The sequence below is a fragment of the Notechis scutatus genome, chromosome 5 (assembly GCF_049901735.1).
Source record: "Notechis scutatus isolate UNSWTSFEM ecotype Mainland chromosome 5, rNotScu1.2, whole genome shotgun sequence".
NCBI lineage: Eukaryota > Metazoa > Chordata > Lepidosauria > Squamata > Elapidae > Notechis > Notechis scutatus.
The window spans coordinates 15373006-15396248 of record NC_142013.1 but is presented as its reverse complement, the minus strand read 5'-3'; the positions used below and the strand labels follow the sequence as shown (position 1 = coordinate 15396248).

General features: G+C 39.9%; 1 protein-coding gene across 6 annotated transcripts in view; it reads left to right on the top strand.

Moving 5' to 3' along the window:
• The window catches only part of TRPC6 (transient receptor potential cation channel subfamily C member 6), a 73541-nt gene that overhangs the window by 36466 nt on the left and 13832 nt on the right, over window positions 1-23243 (top strand). For 2 of the 6 annotated variants that reach the window (XM_026675605.2, XM_087966179.1), the window contains exons 2-6: window positions 1424-2195; window positions 6358-6537; window positions 7386-7550; window positions 15818-16034; window positions 22334-22564. In XM_026675605.2, the coding sequence (XP_026531390.1) occupies window positions 1424-2195; window positions 6358-6537; window positions 7386-7550; window positions 15818-16034; window positions 22334-22564 (1565 nt within the window). Of the gene's footprint in view, window positions 1-1420; window positions 2196-6357; window positions 6538-7385; window positions 7551-15817; window positions 16035-22333; window positions 22565-23243 lie in introns of all 6 variants that reach the window. The other 4 variants (XM_026675604.2, XM_026675606.2, XM_087966181.1 and 1 more) reach the window with 3 other exon arrangements.

Genomic DNA, 23243 nt, shown 5'->3' with positions numbered 1-23243 from the left:
TTATGGACTTCTGGGAGTTGAAGTCCACAAGTTTTAAAGTTGCCAAGTTTGAAGACCTCTGATCTATACTATATGGAGGCCACATGTAGTATAATGGGAACTATATGCCAAAAACTGGTTAAAAGATAAAACTGGATAGAAGATGAAACTGGGTAAGATAAAGAACTGGGCATTGGGAAAACCAACATTAAATTGAATTTACTTTTAATGTAACATCAAATAGGGTTAAATATAATTAATTTAATATTAATTTGACTAATATCACTCCCATGTATATAAACAATTATATTTCCTAACACATTAAACATTGCAACATAGTAAAATATTTTGAGCGTTCTGCAATCCACATCCAAGCAGACAGTGCAAGGATTACAGGATATGCATCCTGTTCAAATATTAATTTTATTTTGTTAGTCTATAGGGAAGTTGCAAGAGACCTGGCTGAAGATCTAGTTTAACATTCCATAGAGTCTGAAGTAACATTCCACAAATGATTCTAAAAAAGTTGTGGAATTTCGAGGTGATTTGAGGGGAAGATTGAAGAGTCACTCATGGGAAGGAAGCAGCTGAAAGGAGATCAATGTATATCTAGTAGTTGTCTGTGTGTGATGACCGAGGCATGACACAAAGACAACCCAGTCAGATAATAAGTAGGAGTCTCTTTATTAGCTCCAACTTTCCCCCCAATGTCCCAGTTACCTTCCGGTTTGGAGAAAAACTCCCAGGAACTTGCAATAGCCTTTGGCTGCAGATATTCTAGTCCAAAATGTTGTAAACAGAAAACTTTAAATTATAAATCCAACCAAGCAAGATAAGGCAAGGAGTTCCAGAAGTGAAGTAATAGGGCAGTAAATCAAACCAGTTTGGAGGATTCCAGGAACGCAGATAACAGCAGCCAACATTTAAATAAACTCAGTGTTTGTTCCCGGAAAACGCAGCTTGCAACTGCCTCTCCTTTAAACTCCCTCCCCAGATGTGCCTTTTGAAGGGAATCGGGGACCTCTCCTCCCTTATAAGCCATGCAGCCCACGTTGCTGTCTTCTCCGTTCTTCCTTGCGTGCCCTAGGATGAAGAGGGGGTGGGCCTTGGTCCTTCTCTGAACTCCCTCACCCTTGTTCTACCTCTCCCCTGCTCTGCCCAGCCTGACTTTACACTTCCCCAGTTTCCTCCACAGCCAATGGAGCCACTCTCCTGCTCCCTGTCAGCTGTTCGTCTTCCTCCTTGGAGTCAGACTCCGACAGGGACATGACAGTGTGGGGAAAATGTAGTGTGACCAGATTCCTGTCTATAGGCGTGTAGCAATAAGCATACCAGTCTGTTTCAGCTCCTTATGTCTCTCTCCTTGTTCTTCCTTGCACCCGACAAATGTATCCTTAAAAAAGGAAGATGGCCAAAGCATTAATCCTCTCTTTCTTTTTAGTAGAGGTGCTGAGAACCGGTATGGCTTTCGCCAACAGACTGTAGTTAGAGAGAAAGGCAGGAGATCTGCTATTCGAGGCCCGGCATATATGTTTAATGAACATTCCACCAGCCTTTCTATCGAGGAAGAGCGTTTTCTGGAAGCAGCAGAATATGGTAATATCCCTGTAGTCCGTAAAATGCTGGAGGAATGCACGTCGCTCAACGTGAACTGTGTGGATTACATGGGCCAGAACGCGTTACAACTGGCTGTGGGAAATGAACATCTGGAAATCACGGAGCTGTTACTTAAGAAGGAAAACTTGTCACGTGTTGGAGATGCACTACTCTTAGCCATTAGCAAAGGCTACATCCGAATCGTTGAAGCCATTTTGAACCATCCTGAATTTGCGGAAGGGAAGAGGCTGGCCACAAGCCCTAGTCAATCGGAGTTGCAACATGATGACTTTTACGCCTACGATGAGGACGGAACTCGCTTCTCCCACGACGTGACCCCCATTATCCTTGCCGCCCACTGCCATGAGTATGAAATTGTGCACATCCTGCTGAGGAAAGGAGCCCGGATTGAGAGGCCTCATGATTATTTCTGCAAATGCAGCGAATGCAACAAGAAGCAAAAGAATGACACTTTCAGCCATTCTAGATCCAGGATCAATGCTTACAAAGGCCTAGCAAGTCCAGCTTATCTGTCTTTATCAAGTGAGGACCCAGTTATGACTGCCTTAGAACTCAGCAATGAGTTGGCTGTGCTTGCTAACATCGAAAAAGAATTCAGGGTAAGATGTTAATCAATGAATAGGCATGAATTGTCATTACATAACCTCTTTTGGATCAGAGCAAATATCTTAAACTCTTTTCCATTCCCATAAAAAACACATAAACCATAAAAAAGGTTTTAAGAAAGTTTTGAAGTAGACTTTGAAGGTTTGACTCCTGTATTTTGCATTCTAAGCTAGATGTAAAAAGTAATTGAGTCACAAATATCAAGTCAGTTTGCAAAGTTAAAACTAATATAAGAACCAATTACTAATTATTAGTATTTTCCTGGGGATATGATAGCTCAGCAATAGCAATAGCACTTAGACTTATATACTGCTTTACAGTGCTTTACAGCCCTCTCTAAGCAGTTTTACAGAGTCAGCATCTTGCCCCCTACAGTCTGGGTCATTTTATCGACCTTGGAAGGATGGAAGGCTGAGTCAACCTTGAGCTGGTGAGAATTGAACTGCCAAATTGCAGTCAGCCAACAGTCAGCAGAAGTAGCCTGCAGTACTGCATTCTAACCACTGCGCCACCAACTGCGGCTCTAAAATGGTTAAAAACAGTAAACTTGTCAGCTAGAAAGCTGACAGCCCAGGTTTGACCCCAAAGTGCCGCATGATGGGGCAAGCTCCCATTACTTGCTCCAGGTCTTGCCCACCTAGCAGGTCAAAAGCATGCAAATGCAAGTAGATAAATAGGTACCATTTTGGTGGGAAGGTAGCAGAGTTCCATTGCCTTGGTGTATAGTCATGCTGGCCTTATGACCATGGAAATGATTTCAGACAATACTGGGTTTCTTGACTAAGAAACAGAAATGAACAATGCCCCTAAAGTCAGACATGACTGGGAAGGGGAAACCTTTATCTTTTAAATATTTTTACAAATTTGGAAGAGAAATTTTCCACCCAAAATAATAAAATGCATTAGATTACAGTAGGATAAAATGTGCTAATGGTTGTTTAAATAATTTATATTTAAACTTTGCAGACCACCCTGACACTAGAGTTAAATAAACTTATAATTAAGTAATGGATAATGGCCTCAAATGACAAAAAAGTACAGTTGATTTTTTTAGACATACAAGTAATAAAACATTGGCATTATTGCAGCTGTCTCTGTGGCTAGTAATAATTTTAAAACTTTATGTTAAAAGAATGAAAGGAATCAGAAGTCTTGAATTCTGTTTATTGATTTTATCATAGAATTTGAACTTCATCTTCTAATTCTTAGAGAAACTTGCATGCAAGTGAGGATTTTTGGAATAGTGAAATTTTTTTAGTCTGTTTAGGATGATCTCTCGTTATTGTTATCCCATAAATTAAAATGTATTGAATTAAAACCCATCTGCCTTTTGTATGAAACAGCTGAACCACAATTTAAGGAAAAACAACTGTACTTTATTCACAAAACAGAAGATCAAAAGAAAAGCATGTTTAAAGTAGCTTACAGTAGTTTACAGGTTTTTTCCCCTGCAATCTAAAACTTGATAATATCACTGCAATAAAATCTAGATCAGATCGAAAAAGGCTGTTAATCAGTGTAATCTTTTCTACTCTCTGGACAGGGGAGAGAAAGCCAGAACTGCAAAACCCATATTGCTATGTTGGATTTCCTATTATATATCACTCATATCTTATTTTCTTAATAGGTTTGTAATTGGCCATAAAATCCAGGGCTTCTGCTCCTTGATTGTTCATTACCTGACCATTCAGTTATGTATTAGTCGCATTATTATAATTTATTAGATTCCAGCTTCCTTACACAAGTAGTAGCATCACCACTTTTTTTTTTTTGCAGAAGCCTTGAATTCCTTCTTCCTGGTTTTCAGAAAACCAGTAGAGTTGGTTATTTCATCAGGGTTGCTATGACTATCCCTGTGGATGATGAATTTGCCTTATAATTAGACAATCGATTCCTGGTTTTTATAGTAAATGGTTTTATTTTTAACATTTGATTACTCATCCCCTGATTTGATTCAAAGACATGAAGAGTTATGCAGCACTTAGTACAACAGATCCACCTATAAGTCCTGCAAATATTTATCTACTTACTAAACACATTCACCTAATCCTCTTTTTGATGTAGTCAGAATTGCTGAAAATGGGACCTATATTTTATTATCTTGACCACTGCCCTACATTATTTCAAGTTGTGCAGTATAGCAAATATATTTTGAACGCCTAACGTAAATCAGTTTATCTATCTATCTATCTATCTATCTATCTATCTATCATCTATCTATCTATCTATCTATCTATCTATCTATCTATCTATCTATCTATCTATCTATCTATCTATCTAATTTTGCCAGAGGCGAGTTGAGATGGCTTACAGACATTCAATTAAAATATATTCTTAAAACATTAAAACAATAAATAAGGATCATCACATTAAAATTAATTGAAAAATTATTAAGGATCTTCAGTACTTTCTTTTTATACCATTTCTATAATGATCTACTAATTGTGTAAGATTAGGGGAAAGTGAGGATAAGATGTTTGAAGATTTATTTCAGAAGAAATATCTTACTCTATATGCTGAGAGATATAACAAAAAGCACTAGAAGAAATTCTGCCCTAAATAACTTGCTATAAATTGAAGCTAAGAGGTAACTCTCATAGTTTTCAAAGTTCTGCTTTTAACCCAGCATCAAATATACTTTCCTGAAATCTTAGCAGTTCTTGTCTCTTTGGTCTTACTCACTAGCTGAGGCTTAATAATAATTTTGCCTGACAATCATCTGTTATTTCTGAATGCTAAATTTTTGTCTATAGCTTAAAAACATTTGTTAATTTTTTATTATTATTCTTGGCACATTTATTTATTTGTTAAAATGTTTATAGCCATCCATCTACCGGAGTACTTCTAAGTGGCAATAGAAAACAGAAATTAGATTTTAGAAAACCATTAAAAAAAATTAAACTCTGCATTGAGGTTCCCCTAAATCTCATTACGAACATGTCAACACAGCCACACCAATGCCCAAATTCCATTCACATCCTGACCCCAGTACCTGGAGGAAAAGCCAAGTCTTCACAGCCTTCTAGAACACGAGTGTCACTCAATCGCGTCACGTGACTTATTGTGATGTATTGCAACATTTTTTTGCCTTGGGTCTCCAGTTTGACAGGCCTGTTCTAGAACAATACTAGGACCAAGTCTGTCTGTACCTTGGGAGAGACTGTTCCACAGACAGGAAACGTGACAGAGAACGCGTGCTTCCTAGCACTCACGAAGTAACATTATTTCACTATTGGGACCTGGAACATGCCACTCTGCCCAAAGTAATGCAATGAATAGAAACAGTTGGGAGGAGACAGTCTCACAAGTAACCTAATGCCTTGTAATGAAGGGCATATATAAAAGGACTGTCCAAGCACTAGAAAATCAGAAGATCCAGGCAGTTCAAATGGGTATAAAGATTTATTGCAAGCTTAAGTTCTCTACAGGAATTTAAATTACTAATCATCATCATCATCATCTTTTAATTACCCCATAACTCCTTGCGGGATGGAGTCTGGGCATCTGAATGGAGCTGAGTGATTACTGGCTGGATGCCCTTCCTGTCACCAATGCAAAGTTATATTCAGCTGATATAGTCTCATCGTGCCCAGAGAGAGAAATATCTGCCTCTAACGAGGATCGAACTGACAGCCTCTTGATTGTGAGGTGAGAGCTCCACCTCTAGGCCACCGCATCACTCAGGAATCTAAATTACTAATGGTCAAAGTAAATTGGTAGTAGATAAGAGTCAAAGGAATTCAAGATGGTCTGGACTTATACCTCTTGTAAGCATGAAGGCATTCGAGACTGATGACATGTCCACTGGTCAAATATGTCATCAGTCTCGAGTCCCTTCACTCATCCCGGTAATCTCCTACAACGGCTGACATATAGTTCCTAAGAATTGCATTTTTATATTTAACATTGCATGCCGAACACACCACTCCCTTATCTCATAGTCATATCTAATTTCTTGAAAGCTAATGTTCCATTATTCACTAATCTACACCCATTGAGGAGCAGAAAATTCCACAGCTAGACCCAAAGTAGAATACATTCTGTAGTACAGCTTTCCTGCTTCCAACAGCCCGCTAAGAGAGTTCCTCCGTACTTTTGTGTTACTGGGAATGGGAGAGACTGTTTATTTACTCATCAATTTCTTTTCCTTCAAAGAATGATTACAAAAAATTGTCAATGCAATGCAAGGATTTTGTGGTCGGACTTCTTGATTTGTGCAGAAACACAGAAGAAGTGGAAGCTATCCTCAACGGAGATGTTGAACTGAACCATGGAGACCATGGACGTCCAAGCCTGAGCCGCTTAAAACGGGCTATAAAATATGAAGTCAAAAAAGTGAGTTCTGAGATTAATTGAGAGGTTTTCAGTTAAGCCCTTCACAATTGTTAAATACCGTTAGCATGGAACACCAAAAATAGTCTTAAATAGTGTGACATCCTTGTCTCAAAGTAGCATCCTGGAACATTTAAATTTTTGATATTCATATATCTTGGAGAATGATTGGTGCTGATCAGTCTACTTCCTAACCTGATGGCATTTTTTGTAGGCTTTCCTTGCTTTCAAGGAATTACCCACAATTCTTTGATCACATGTTATCAACAAGTGCCACTTTTTGACAGCCATTAAAAACCAAATGCTGCCAAATCTTGGTGGACAATACAAAAAAAGATATATAATTTTCTAGTATGTTTAATTCCAAAAAATTAAAATAATTAGTTGAGTCCATCATTACTTTTAAATATAAACATACTAAAATATATTCTCAGTTCCAGAAATGTAATAGAACTATACCACAAATAAATCATAACTGTGGATTCCCTTCTTTTGCAAATCCACAGCTGACTATAGGATCTATGACTGTGAAATTTTTATTATGGTCTCTCATTTGTCTTTCTCCTCCTTTAAACCAATATTGATAATTGCATTCAGTTTTCATTGATAAGAGCAAATCTAGAGCAAACTCACATTACTTGTTAAGTAATCAAAATTCTCTACTTTAGAAAAAGACATAAGGCACATAAAGAGGTTTTCCCCCCACTTTAAGTTTCATGCTTCCTTTGCTCCTGTGGTGTGAAGATTATTTTTCTGTTTTAATCTTGTTTTAGCATCCTACTTTTGAGGTGAGTGGCAGATTATGGCAGATTATGGCTAATGCTTCTTTGTGTTCTTTTTTCTTTTCACAGTTTGTTGCACATCCAAACTGCCAGCAGCAGCTTCTTTCAATCTGGTATGAGAATCTGTCGGGTTTACGACAACAGACCATGGCAGTGAAGTTTTTAGTGGTTCTTGCTGTAGCTGTTGGATTGCCCTTCCTTTCAATGGCTTATTGGATTGCTCCATGTAGTAAGGTACAAGTTGGTGTTCTGATGGACCTGATTTTTTAATAACTTTGGGGCTTGGTTCACATGTGAGAAAGAATAGATGATAGAATGGAATGTGTGAATGACCTTGGGGATGAAGGCAAGGGATGCTGCCTAGGAAACCATCAGAAAAGAGAGGCAGGAACAGCTAGTGTCTCAACAGCCAGAGAAATTTTTTTTAGTAAGCATTTGTCTTAATGAATTAAACAATTAAAATTAGCAATGAGAAGTTTGTATCTTAAGACTTGCCAGATTCTGTTAATATAGTCTTACAATAAAGTAGAATTAGCTCATCTAGTTGATTTTCCTGTCTGATTTACCTGAGATTGTTGACTGATATAAACACAGAGGTAGTTTTTTTGGACCACTATCAGTTGCAGTAAAATGAATCATATACACGCCAAAACTGGGAGACTGTAAGTTCTAGCAAAATGTTTTCAAGGGAAAAACAAACAAACATGAAAGTCCAGTTGCCTTTTAGAAAAATACTTTTGGGTCCTGCTTTGAGCTTGCATTCTTCCATTGTGATGGGAAGATTGCAGCAAGCCACTTCCAAAATTAAAATATTTCAAATCTGAAACATTTTACCCAAACCTACTTTAAACATGGTTTAAATAGGGTTTCCTGCCTGAGCAGGGGGTTGGACTAGAAGACCTCCAAGGTCCCTTCCAACTCTGTTATTCTATTCCAAACCATGAGCACATTAACTCTACTTGAGCACATTAAATACATGTCAACAAAAGGACTTAACTTATAGGCACTCATTTTGATTGGAATGAAGTGTTGAAGGACAATCACTCTTAGATTGCTTAATATGAAACAGATACTTTATATATAAATGCAGGCAAAATTTGCTCATGCAGTATATCACAATTGTGCTTAAACTAAAGATACAGAAGAGCCGGTGGTCAACATGATTAAATTTTGATTGGTCTTTATGATAAAATACAGATTATTAGGCACAAGGTTTCACCCCAAGATTTTCCATGTGCAATTCCTGTGCCTTGCTACTAGACTGCTTGTGGTTATATAAACATCCATGTGTAAGTTCCAAATGAATAAAAATGAATGACATTTCCTATGCTGATAAAGTTTGTTAGGAGAGAGGGAGAAGAGAGAGTTATTTCTCATACTAATAATGATGATTATCAAATGAGTGAACAGATGTAGACTATAAAAAAAGCAAGCTTCCAGGCATTGGCATAAAAACTGCCCCCTGTGGTTTTCTTGGCAAGATCTCAGAAGTGGTCTGAAAGAATGTGCCTGGCTCCTGATTTCCAGTCTGGTGCCTTAACACACTTTCTATCCGTCCGCCTGTGTTTGTGTGTTTCCTATTAAAACAACCCCTTATTTTAACATAACTATTGTGGTTACTGAAGCATAGTATCTTGGATGGACAGAGCCATTCACAGATTTCTTTACTTAGATGATTGAAACTAATATTTGAACCTGTAATACATTTCTGCCATCAATTATCCCTTCTATTAACTATAATTCCTCTCTTAAGTATTGATCAGAAGACATATACACGTATTTGAACTACTTGAATGAGTAGGTTTTCAGCATTTTCCTAATTAATAAAAGTCCTAGGAGAATTTAGGAGATATATATATATATATATATATATATATATATATATATATATATATATATATATATATATATATATATATATATATATGCATATATGCATATATGCATATATGCATATATGCATATATGCATATACACAAACAAGAGCAAGATAGATGATAGATAGATAGATAGATAGATAGATAGATAGATAGATAGAGATAGATATAGAGATGGATAGATATAGAGATAGATAGATATAGAGATAGAAGAGAAAGAAAGAAAGAAAGAGAAAGAAAAAGAAAAAGAAAGAAAGAAAGAAAGAAAGAAAAAGAAAGAAAGAAAGAAAGAAAGAAAGAAAGAAAGAAAGAAAGAAAGAAAGAAAGAAAGAAAAAGTGTTCTTGGTTGTGTCTGTCTTTGGCCATGGGATTTCAGCTCAATCATGGATGGGATTATCACAATTGAATTTCTCATTGTAAGCTTTTCTTTATAAGCACTGTTTGAGAATAGAGATTTACTACAGTGGGTCAAAAATATGAGTCCATGGGTCAATTTCCTTTCTAAATTTGCCTAAAAATGCATATTCATAATTTTTCCTTTATGAAGCGTATAAATGAAGGGTGAGTTACGTTGGGAAAATGTTGCAGAATGGAAAGAGTTAATTTCTAACTATAACTGCATGGGACAGCGTGATTTGCTCTCCCTGATTTCATGTTGTCATCTGTTTTATTTCCTTGCACCCACCCATGAAGGATATATAGGGGCAACATTTTCACCATCTACTTCATGTCATGATGACTTATGTTGTATTGGTCTTGACGGACACACCAGGCAGACACAGGAGCTGAAGAATCGGGTGGGGGTGGAAGCGTAGTCTCGCCGGCCTTCACGGCCTTGAGGCGAAGTCTGGACCTCTGCTAGAGGCTGTAGGCTTTGCGCTCTTGTAGCGCCCACGGGGTGGGGGTTTTTCGCCAGCCTTCACGGCCTTGAGGCGACGCGTCTGTTCCTCGACTGGGGAGGCTTTTCAGACTTCTGCGCTTTGGTAGCGCCAACGGGGTTTCGCCAGCCTTCACGGGCCTTGAGGCGACGTCTGTTCCTCGGCTGGGGAGGCTTTTCAGACTTCTGCGCTTTTGGTAGCGCCAACAGGGGTGCCTTTCACGGAGTCTATAGTGCCTGTCAGGCAGTGACTTTCTCCTCAGCTCAGGGAGACTTTCTCCTCAGCTCAGGAGACTTTCTTTCCCTCAGCTCAGGAGACTTTCTTTTCCTCAGCTCAGGAGACTTCTTTTCCTCAGCTGAGGGAGACTTTTTAAATTTGGCGCGCGCAGAGACTGTCTGCGGCTCCAGACATTCTGTGGCTTCAGCTCTTTCTTCAGTGACTTAGCTTCTTGCCTGGGTGTCTCTTCTGACATCCCACCCTCGTCGCCAGTGTTGTATTGGTCTTGACGGACACACCAGGCAGACACAGGAGCTGAAGAATAACGTTTCTTTATTTGAAGCAGTAACAGATTAACGTGGCTGCCCAGCTGGGCTGGCAGCCGGCTGGCTGGAGCCGGGCCCCAACTGCCCCAGCTGATGCCGTTTGACAGCTCCTTATATAGTCTGCTGTCAAACGGCACCAACCAATGGGAACAGTAAGATGGTCCCGCTCAAAATGCGGACCAGGTTGAAGACTTAGTTAGTCAGGGACACAACAACTTACATCTCTGAAAAAAACATGATACAGTAAATGTAATTAAGGTACTGCAACTCTCTCTTGTGTGAGAATCAAAGATATCGCTTATTGATCTATTAGATGGATGACAGCAGGCCTCAGAAGAAAGAGACACGAACCAAAGTTTTCAGATAGGATGGTTTCAAAATATACCAGAACTATTTGTAATCCTGCTGAGCTGTTGCTAACTGTGAAAACATATTTTTGCAAAGTATGCACTTGGATGGATAAGTTTAAAACAGGAAGAATGAAACTGTTGGAAATGAGGAACTGAAAGTAAAGTACACAGAAAGTGATGGTTAGTGAAGTTGTGAAGTGTGTATGTGGTTAGAAGAAAAGTATAAAGGATAGGGTTAGAGATCAGCTGGGGGCCCTTTGATTTATGGCAGTCCTTGAAGGACCTGCTATATGTCATTGGACCCCATTGCAATGGCTTATTAATGTAAGTGTATTACTGCTATTATATCTTTTATATCTATTCATTTCTTATGTTCCAAATTGTTAGAAACAATAAACCTCTGATCTTAAAATAAGAATTTTTGTTTGTGTTGCTGTCTGTTTCCTATTGGTATTTTTTATGACACTTGGTTGTTTTAAAACGTGATGCATCTGGGTGTGTGTTAGATTATAATTCCCATAATCCCAGTTAAACAACATCTCCCTACCCAACTGCATGGCTATGGTGGTTAGTAGAAGATGAATATTGTAATCTAACATATCCAAAAAATACCATGTAATGATATTTACTACAGGTGATGCAAATTAATCCTTCTCTAGCTATTCTGCCATTACCTTGTTTTACTTCCATAATTTTTCCATATCGAAGCTTCATTCCCCTGCTTCACTTTTTCCTTCAAATTTATACAGATTTAAATAGAGATACACAATCGATTTAAAAGAAAGCCTTTTTATAAAGTGCGTTTTAATCATCAAAGTCTTAAACTGTCTTTTTTGGAAGCTTTAAAAAAAACTTTGTCTAGGTCATTAATAAGAGTGATTAGGAATGATGGCCATCTGGCCATGGAAGACAGCTGCTTATTTTTCAGAAGGAAGAAAAAACTTATTTTAGGCAGCCCTCTGAGCAAACATAAAACTTATGAAATGCAGTGAGTCTCGCTTTGGAATAAATGCACAGTGTTGCGCTTAGTGTGACCAGTTGGCTTGGGAAAGTTATACATTAGTCCCACACCACTGCTTGCATCCATCCATGAAGGACATACATGGGCAACATATTCACCGTGTACTTAAGAAATGTGATGATGGCATACATTTAACAATACAAGAAAACAATACATAACAATACAAGAGCAAACAATAGATACAAACTCAAGGTTAATCGCACCAAACTTGATTGCAGGAAATACGACTTCAGCATCAGAGTGGTCAATGTTTGGAATACTCTACCTGACTCTGTGGTTTCTTCCCCAAACCCCAAAAACTTTAACCTTAGACTTGTTACTATTGACCTCACCCCTTTCCTATGAGGTTTGTAGGGGGCGTGCATAAGCGCACTGACGTGCCTACCATCCCTGTCCTATTGTTTCTTTTATTATATGTATCCATGTATTCATAACTATGTTTTTACTTATACCTATTATCTTGTAAGCAATTGACAAACAAAATAAAATAAAAATAAAACATTTCTGAAAGAATGTGCTTCATGGGGTTGGTAGAAGATGGAAATTGTAATCTACCACAGGGGTCACCAACCTTTTGGACCTCAGGGACCACTAAATCCATAATTTTAAAACCTGCAGACCACTAATATGATCTGCCTAATGACCAGCTGTGTGGGTGTGGCTAGGTGGGCATGTGACTGGGTGGGCATAGCCAACTCGATGTCACTCATGTCAAGGGGCGCCTTGCCGGTCTCTACTCACCCCTCCCCTCCCAGCCACTCCTTGCCTCCCTGCCTGGGCTCCTTAGGGCAGTTGTTGGAGCTAAGCAGCCGCCACGAGAAAGAGTTGGCAAAACAGCTGGCTCACTTCAAACTGGATCTGACCGAGAAGGAGGCTGAGCAGAAGTACCTCACTATGAGGACTATGAGCATTGGCTGTCCAAGCAGAGGGAAGATCTGCAGAAGTGCAAGGCCAGGTACTAGCGCCCGCAGGCTCAGTGGGCCAGTTCCAGGCCATGATGCAGTCCCACTGGAACAAGACCATCAGCCTTTACCCAAAGTCCCGCACCAGGAGGCTGAAGCAGACCTCAAGTCAGAATTTCTGCCCCCCCCCCTCCGACCCACAGAAAAAGACCCCAAAGGGGGAGACTCTCTGCAGCAACACAAATGTTCATTGCACATATCAAGCCCAGGGGCCATAGTTTGATGACCCCTGATTTAGTGCAGTATAAAAAATGCAAATAATTTTTCTGCAGACAACCGAAATTTTCTCAGGGACCACCTGTTGGTGATGCCTACTGTAGGTAGTCCCAGACTTACAGTGGTTTGTTTAGTTCAAAATTACAGCAGCTGTCATGCCCTTGTTAGAGTTAGACTCTGAGGGAGAGGAGAAACAGCCGACAGGGAGTGGAGGTGTGGCTCCGGAGGTTGTAGAGGAGGCTGGGGAAAGGCAGAGGCTGGCTGGGCAGTCAGAGGAAGACCCAGGCCCATCCCCTCTTCATCCTAGGATACGCAGGGCAGAATGGAGAAGGCAACAACTTGACTTATGAGACAGGAAGCGGCCATGATCCCCCTCATTGGTTGCAGCTGGGGAGAATAGGATATAAGAGAGACGATTACAACACAGCGTTGCCAGAAGCAAAGTGTGTGTTATTTTGGGCTGAAGTTATCTTGGTTGGCGTCCTTCCAACAGACTGTGCCTTGTTATCTCCTTGAAGTTGGTAATTACTTATCCTGGTCCGTTGTGGAAATTCCCTCATTGTAGTTCGTTTTAGTTTTTTATTTCACCTCTATCTGCTTATTAAGTTCGGACTGTATTGCTTTCTTTTGAAGACTATTTTTGAATAAGTGTTATCTCCAACGGAGAATTATTGAACAGTGGGGCCAAGTTGGAGGCATTAAAGGACATTTATTTATGTTTTGGATTTTGTTACGTTTGTGTTACACTCCAGGTCATCACAGCAGTATTGAAACAAGTGACTTATGGCCATTTTTCATACTTGTGACCATTGCAACATTCCCCATGGTCATGTGATCAAAATTCAAATGGTTGGCCACTGACTCATCCTTAGGACAGTTGCAGTGTTCTGGGGTCATGTGATCCCTTTTTGCGACCTTCTCATGAAGAGAAGTTAATGGGGGAACCAGATTCACTCAACTATTATGCTACTAACTTAACAACTGCAGCGATTCACTGCACAGCTGTGGCAAGAAAGGTCATAAAGTGGACCCAAACTCACTTAACAAATGTCTCACTTAGCAACAGAAATGTTGGGCTCCATTGTGGTCGTAAGTTGAGGACTACCTGTATGCTAAAATATAGTCACTGGCTATTACATGTATATTAGCTCATTATTTTACAATTGAGCGAGTCCAGAATTATTTTACCAGAGGAGTACTACATTCCTATGTTTGCAACAGAATACCCTACAGCAGGGGTCCCCAACCACTGGTCCGCGGACCGGTACCGGTCCGCGGAACAAGTCTTACCGGGCCGCTGGTTGCTGGGCGCCACCATCTTTTTGGTAAAAGTGCTTCCGTGAGCTTTTCCAGGTAGAAAGCTCACCGGAAGCACTTTTTCATCAAAAAGATGGCGGCAGCGCTTCGGTGAGCTTTTCTGGGTAGAAAGCCATTTCTACCCGAAAAAGCTCACCGGAAGCGCTGGCGCCGCCACTTTTTTGTCAAAAAAAGATGGCGGCGCCCAGTTGATGCCGGTACAGGGCCGCGGCGCCCAGCTGATGCCGGTACCGGGCCGCGGCATCAAAAAGGTTGGGGATCACTGCCCTACAGCACCAGACTTGAGAATCTAGGCTTAGACAACCTTGAACTACGCTGGCTAAGATTGGACTTAAGCATTGTAGATGAAATCATATGTTCAGGGGTGGGTTTCTACCAGTTCGCACCTATTTGCTAGAACCGGTTGTTAACATTCTAAGCAGTTCAGAGAAACGGTTGTTTGAAGAAATTACTGGCCTAATCCTGTAAGGAAGGCAGGAAGGAAACATTCTGGTGTTGCTTACAGAAACTGCCCGTCAGTTAACCCTTATTACATTCTTGGCAGGACTAGACTTCCTGTCTCTGGAACTTCTCTGGAGTTTTTTTCCCCTCCTTTGTTGGTACTTTGCTTGTGTGGAGTGACCATTCAAAGTTACAATGGCACTGAAAAAAGTGACTTATGACCATTTTTCACGCTTACGACTGTTGCAGCATCCCCACAGTCATGAGAGGCCAGGCAAGGAGATGCGTGCCTCAATGTGAGTGATATTGAGTTGGCCACGCCCAGCCAATGACATGACCATCAAGCCGTGCCCACCAACTAAGCCACACCCATAGAACCGGTTGTTAAAAAATTTGAATCCCACTCCTGCATATGTTGCAACATCTTAACAGTTAATAAATATTTCAACAACAACAACAACACAAGAGCACACAACAGATATAAACTAAATGCAAACCACTCCAAACTCGATTGCAGGAAGTACAATTTCAGCAACATAGTGGTCAATGTCTGGAACTCACTACCTGATTCTGTTGTCACCTGCTCAAACCCCCACTCCTTTACCCTCAAACTAACCTCCATTGACCTCACCCCATTCCTAAGAGGTCTGTAAGGGGCATGTATAAGCGCACAATTGTGCCTACCGTCCCTGTCCTGTTTTCCCCAATTATTAGTTCCTATTTCTTGTATTTAAACTTATGTTTATCCTTCTTTCTGTTATATTGTAAGCTTTCGACAAATAAATAAATAAATAAAATTTTGCTTGTTGCATTCGTTTGTTCCTGTTTTTTTCCATTAACTACCAGTTTCCTCTAAATGTAATCTAAAAGAATTTTCTTTTTTGGCTTGTTTTGCAGTTGGGTAGAATCATGCGTGGGCCCTTTATGAAATTTATGGCACATGCAGCCTCTTTCACCATTTTCCTTGGGCTCCTGGTCATGAATGCAGCAGACAGATTTGATGGCATCAAACTCAAGCCCAATGAAACCGTGACAGATAGTGCGAAACAGCTGTTTCGAATGAAGACATCTTGCTTCTCCTGGATGGAAATGCTGATCATCTCATGGATAATAGGTAAAAATATTCCTCGAAGTTCTGTTTTGCATCCATAGAAGAGGCTCCAGATGTTTAAAGATGCTTTACAGGTAGTCCTCGGTTAACCATGGTAATTGGGACCAGAATTTCCATTCATCATCATCATCTTTTAACGGCCCCATAATCCCTTGTGGGATGGAGTCAGTCTGAGCAACTGAACGGAGCTAGCAGAGTGTCTACTGGCTGGATGCCGTTCCTGTCGCCAGTGTGGAGTTTTGTTCAGCAGATATATTCTCATTGTGCCCTCATTGTGCCTCTACCTAGGATCGAACTCACAGCCTCCTGATTGTGAGTCAAGAGCTGCACCTCTAGGCCACCGCATCACTCGTGGGACCAGAATTTCCATTGCTAAGTGAAATTTACAATTGCAATGGAAATGGCAGTTCTAGCAGTCCCCAGTTACCATAGTTAAGCAAGCATGGGTTGTTAAATGAGGACCTCATGTGATAATGACTTCCTTCCAGCTTCCCCATTGATTTTACTTATGGGAAGCCAGCAGGGAAGGTCACAAATCATAATCAGCTTGGATGGAAGGTTGATTCAGCCTTCCATCCTTCCAAGGTTGGTAAAACGAGGACCCAGATTGTTGGGGGACAATAGGCTGACTCTATAAACCGCTTAGAGGGGGCTGTGAAGCACTGTGAAGCGATATATATGTCTAAGTGCTTTTGCTATTGATGATTAGAAATTCAGGCCAGACGACAAGTACCCTGGTCATCTTGTGACCATTTGAGACGCTGTGCTAGACGGAACTTTGAGGACCAGTCATAACTAACATTCATTCAGCACAATCCCAAGTTTTAATGGTTGCTACAATATCATAACATCGAAATACCAACTAAAGGAATTTACAATTACGTATTAAAATGCCAAACCAGGAAAAAGACCAAGCATAGAATGCATTATTTATTCATACCATTTTTGGAGTCAGATTCATTAGAGCTCATCCAATTACATTGATCTCAGTGTCCATATGTTATACATTCATTCCAGATAATACATTTCATGGTTGCATTAAAAAATAGCTTGCAGCTGACATGTTATTAATTCCATTGCAATTTACATTTCACAGTGCTAGGAAAAAGAATTCAAGTTTTAATGTACTTCCTGACCATCTGCTTATTGTATTTTAACTGTATGCTGTGAAAAACAAGGTCAAACGTTAGCGTGAAAGCCCTACAGAACTATTAGTCTGTAGAATTAACAATATACATCAATTGAAAACAACTTTATTTCATTTCTGAGCTGGAGTATCTATGTAAACATAGATGTTTTGTAGCAATGTTTTAAAAAAGAATTTGTAGGTTGACATAACATTAATAAGCATATGAAATATTGTTTGTGAATTCTAGAAAAAAGTTGTATGTAGCACGAGAGAGAGTCAACTTGATAAAACCTGGTATTCCAGTTAACCAAGTACGATTCTTGAAAAAGGAATATAATATTAAATATTAACAAATATTAAATGTAATGAAAGTAAATAAATTAAGAACTGAGGGGTAAATGAATGAGTGGGATTCCATGAATTTGTTTCTTTTACTTCATAATTAATATTTTTTCATATATAAAAAAGAGGAACATGCACACTTTCATCCTAAAGTGCTCAAATGTGGCATAAGCCAAGTTATTCATTAAAAAACTCTGTTTTATCAGTTCTCTGTATCAGCGGTCACCAACCTTTTGGACCTCAGGGACTACTAAATCCATAAATCCAGACCACTAATATGATCTGCCTAACAATCAGCTGTGTGGGTGTGGCTAGGTGGGCATGTGACTGGGTGGGCATAGCCAACTCGATGTCACTCATGTCAAGGGGCGCCTCGGTGGTCTCTACTTGCCCCTCCCCTCCCAGCCACTCCTCTCCTCCCCACCCGGGCCTACTTAGGACCCCAATAGGAAGCAGTTGTTGGAGCTAAGCAGCCGCCACGAGAAAGAGTTGGCAAAACAGCTGGCTCACTTCAAACTGGATCTGACCGAGAAGGAGGCTGAGCAGAAGTACCTCACTATGAGGACCATGAGCATTGGCTGTCCAAGCAGAGGGAAGATCTGCAGGAGTGCAAGGCCAGGTACTGGCGCCCGCAGGCTCAGTGGGCTGAGATGGTCAGCTAGTTCCAGGCCATGATGCAGTATCATTGGAACAAGGCCCTCCAGCTCTTCTCCATCAGCCTTCACCCAAAGCCCCGCACCAGGAGGCTGAAGCAGACCTCAAGTCAGAATTTCTGCCACCCTTCGACCCGCAGAAAAAGACCCCAAAGGGGGAGACTCTCTGCAGCAACACAAATGTTCATTGCACGTTTCAGGCCCGGGGGTGGTGGTGGTGTAGTTTGAGGACCCCTGATTTAGTGCAGTATAAAAAATGCAAATAATTTTTCTGCGGACCACTGAAATTTTCTCATGGACCACCAGTGTTCTACGGACCACCAGTTGGTGACCGCTGCTCTGTATGACTACAAAAAATGAGGTAGTTGCTTTAAGCAGTTGACTTGAATAACTCATACAACAGCCTGAGAAATGTAGGGTTGCTTGAAGGAACAGCAGAAAAGTGCTTGCTTGAGGTTTAAGGGCTTCTTCTGAATCATTTTCAAAGCATACATTGACCCATGAAATGTCAAGTCTGTTATACAGTAATATATGCTCATTGAAAATGCCAGCTTGAAACAGCATCCCAGTGCAGAAAAAGCTGAGACATGGCTTGTTCTTCACTTGTTTTTTCTTTTCTTTTGACAATCCCTTTCTTTGCTGCAAATCACAATGGTTCCACAAGGAACGCAGTTCAAAGCAATTCTACTTTAGATTAAATATTCAGGTCAAATAAATCTCAGCTCTGCTGAAAAGAGAAAGTTTGTGACTTTTGTAATAAAATAGAACTGACATTCAGGTCTTGATCTGTTCAGTCTGTTCTTTGTCTCACCCACTTCCCTTTCCCCCCCTTTTCCTACATTACAACTCAACTAATTTGGCTGTTCTCAATAGACCCCAAGGAAAAAAATGTTTATGGGTTCTGCATAAACAGCTGCACCTCCTTGCTTTCTGCTAGAGCAGTTTTGTTTAGCTTTTTTTTTTTTTTGGAGGGATACATCACATCATTAGGAAGTATTAGGAAGCCACACCATAAGGGCATAGAACAAAAATAGATTATAATAGGTAAATAATTTGTGAAGGAACACCTAGCTGTTTTGAATGAATCCCAGAGGCCTAAGGAACTGGCGGACCTGATCTTTGACTGTTCTGTCAAATACAGTGGAAGTATTGGAAGACTGGCGAAGAATGAATATTTTTTCTTATCTTCAAAATAGGCAAAATGGACTCAGGAAACTACAGGCTGGTCAGTTGCATACCTCTACATGACAAAATCCTAGAAAAAGATAATCAAACAAAACCAACACTTAGAATGAAATAAGGATATTGCTAGAAGCCAATATAGGCTTGTTATACTGAATTTACTGCTTTTTGGGATGGGGGTGGGGGAGTATATATATATATATATAATTTTTTTTTGCTGGAAGAGACCACTAATACTTCAGAAGACAGATACAAGACTTAAAAGAATCTTGATAGAATTAACTATTGGGCGCTTTACATCAAAATTCAGACCAGTTATGAAAAAAAATGTGGTGTTCAGGACTTATATAGGAAAAACGTGATGCACAGGTGACAAAGTAGGTGACATTTGTCTCAGGAATGGTTCTCGTGAGAAGTTTATAGGTCACCTGGTTTATAGGTGAGCCATGAGCCAGAATTATGCTGCAGTTGTCGAATTAATGTAGTCTTGGGTTGTCCCTTGGTGCTTTTCTAAAAGGTGACTGGACTTCCTTGGTTTTTTCCCTTACAAGCGTTTAGCTTGTTATCCGAAAGCTTCTTCAGCTCATTGAAGTTCAGTTCATTGAGCTAAAAACCCCCCCACCAAAGCTTCTTAAGAATGAAGAAGCAAAATGTTTCATGGAAGACAAAAAACAAGAACGTCCAGTTGCCTTTTTGAAAGTGCCTTTGGGACAATCGTGACCTGGATGTTTGAGAATCTCAGTAGCAGTCTCGAGTTGCATCAACAGAGGTAGAATAGTGACGTAAGGGGATGTACAGGTGAAACTCGAAAAATTAGAATATCGTGCAAAAGTTCATTTATTTCAGTAATGCAACTTAAAAGGTGAAACTAATCTATGAGATAGACTCATTACATGCAAAGCAAGATAGTTCAAGCTGTGACGTGTCATAATTGAGATGATTATGGCTTACAGCTCATGAAAACCCCAAATCCACAATCTTAGAAAATTAGAATATTGTGAAAAGGTTCAATATTCGAGGCTCAAAGTGTCCCACTCTAATCAGCTAATTAAGCCATAACACCTGCAAAGGGTTCCTGAGCCCTTTGGTGTCTCAGTCTGGTTCAGTAGGAATCACAATCATGGGAAAGACTGCTGACCTGACAGTTGTGCAGAAAACCATCATTGACACCCTCCATAAGGAGGGAAAGCCTCAAAAGGTAATTGCAAAAGAAGTTGGATGTTCCCAAAGTGCTGTATCAAAGCACTTTACTAGAAAGTTATGTGGAAGGGAAAAGTGTGAAAGAAAAAGGTGCACAAGCAGCAGGGATGACCGCAGCCTGGAGAGGATTGTCAGGAAAAGGCCATTCAAAAGTGTTGGGGACTTTCACAAGGAGTGAACTGAGGCTGGAGTCAGTGCATCAAGAGCCACCACACACAGATGGATCCTGGACATGGGCTTCAAATGTCATATTCCTCTTGTCAAGCCGCTCCTGAACAACAAACAATGTCAGAAGCATCTTACCTGGGCTAAAGAAAAACAGAACTGGTCTGTTGCTCAGTGGTCCAAAGTCTTCTTTTCTGATGAAAGCAACTTTTGCATCTCATTTGGAAACCAAGGACCCAGAGTCTGGAGGAAGAGTCTGCAAGATGCTTGAAGTCCAGTGTGAAGTTTCCACAGTCTGTGTTGATTTGAGGAGCCATGTCATCTGCTGATGTTGGTCCACTGTGCTTCATTAAATCCAGGGTCAAGGCAGCCATCTACCAGGAGATTTTGAAGCACTTCATGCTTCCTTCCACAGACAAGCTTTATGGGGATGCTGACTTCATGCTGACTTAGCACCTGCCCACTCTGCCAAAAGCACCAAAACCTGATTCAATGACCGTGGGATTACTGTGCTTGGTTAGCCAGAAAACTCTCCTGACCTGAATAGAGGCATAGAGAATTTATGGGGCATTGCCAAGAAAAAGATGAGAGACATGAGACTGAACAATGCAGAAGAGCTGAAGGCCGCTATTGAAGCATTCTCGTCTTCCATAACACCTCAGCAGTGCCACAGGCTGATAGCTTCCATGCCACACCACATTGAGGCAGTAATTGCTGCAAAAGGGGCCCAAACAAAGTACTGAGTACATATGCATGCTTATACTTTTCCGAGGTCCAAAAGTTGTTCTATGTACAATCCTTGTTTTATTGATTGCATGTAATATTCTAATTTTCTGAGATTGTGGATTTGGGGTTTTTATGAGCTGTAAACCATAATAATCACAATTATGACAAATCATGGCTTAAACTATTTTGCTTTGCATGTAATGAGTCTATGTCATATATTAGTTTCACCTTTTAAGTTGCATTACTGAAATAAATGAACTTTTGCATGATATTCTAATTTTTTGAGTTTCACCTATATAGTTGCATAGTTCTGCTCTATACTGGCCAGACCACCCATGTCCAGTTCTGATCACTACAATTCAAGCAAGATCTGGAACTTAAGGAACTGGAAATAATGCAGAGAAAATCTAATTAACACGGTGATGATTCTATGAAAAGTGATGAAGAACTTAGATATGTTTGACCTAAAGAAGAGAAGATGAAATCCTTGAAGATCTGTCACAGATTGTAGGTATTTATTCTCCATAGCTCCCAAAGATTAATTCTGCATGGAGACTTTACAGAGGGAGAACCAGACCTGAAATAAGAAGAAAATTGTTTGACTGTGAGAACCATAGATACTCCTCACTTAATGACCATTTGATGACCAACAGCACTGAACATATGGTATTTAGGCTCAGTCCTCAAAGTTATGGCCATTGCAGGGTCCCCATGCTTATGTGATCAAAATTTGGGTGCTTGGCAACCAGTCTGCATTTACAAATATAGTTCATGCTTCAACAACCTCTCTCCTGTCTACCCCCATCTCTGTTCTTTTAACCATTGTACACCATGTTCAGAGTCTTTCGGAGGTAAGAAGAGTTATGAAGTCTAAAGCTAATGTCCTGATTTCTTTTTTCTTTTAGGCATGATATGGGCAGAATGTAAAGAAATTTGGTCCCAAGGTCCCAAGGAATACCTGTTTGAGTTGTGGAATATGCTAGATTTTGGTATGTTGGCTATTTTTGCAGCCTCATTCATTGCAAGATTCATGGCCTTCTGGCATGCTTCTAGAGCCCAGAATATTGTTGACGCTGATACGGAGATAGACTTGTCAGCTGCAACATTGGATCCACACATAAAGTACTACACTTTGGGTGAGCAGCTCAGATTTATATTGTAGAGCTAAACTAATGTTTTAATTCCTTTCTAATGTGAATTTATATTATTCAGTCCTGAAGTATACCGTATATACTTTATGTAGACCCATCGAGAAATAAGCCAAGTTTCAATTTTTTAACCAAACTTGGCTTATCTTGGAAATGAAACAGAGTAATACCACATGCATGCGTTCTTTTCCTTCTAAAGTAAAAGAAGTTTACCGAATGGTCATGAAAGTAAATTAAATGCTATGAAGTAAACATCAGCAAGACATTATAAACAAGCCATTTCCTGAAAATATACAGCAGTTTTAAAAACATTTTTTCAAAATATGACACCTTTTGGATCTGATGAAACAGCGACTCTCAAAATTCTAGCTTTCTTGTCTTCACTGGCTGGGAGTTGCCAAAAAGTTGCAATCCCAATTTATAGTAAAAAGCAGCAGGATATAAAAGGTTGGTTCAATTCTTCTTATGAGATGCCATAATTTATTCACCAATTTTATCAGTCATAATCTGCTGGAAAAGTGACGTGTTCATTGCAAACCTGAATGTAAACAGTACTGAAGCCAAAGAGAAACACTTCTGAAGATTGTTGCATGAACTCAGTTCCAGAACAAAGGAAGAGTCTCTCATTTCCTCAGTTGTTTTATTTCATACAAGGTTAAATGACTCC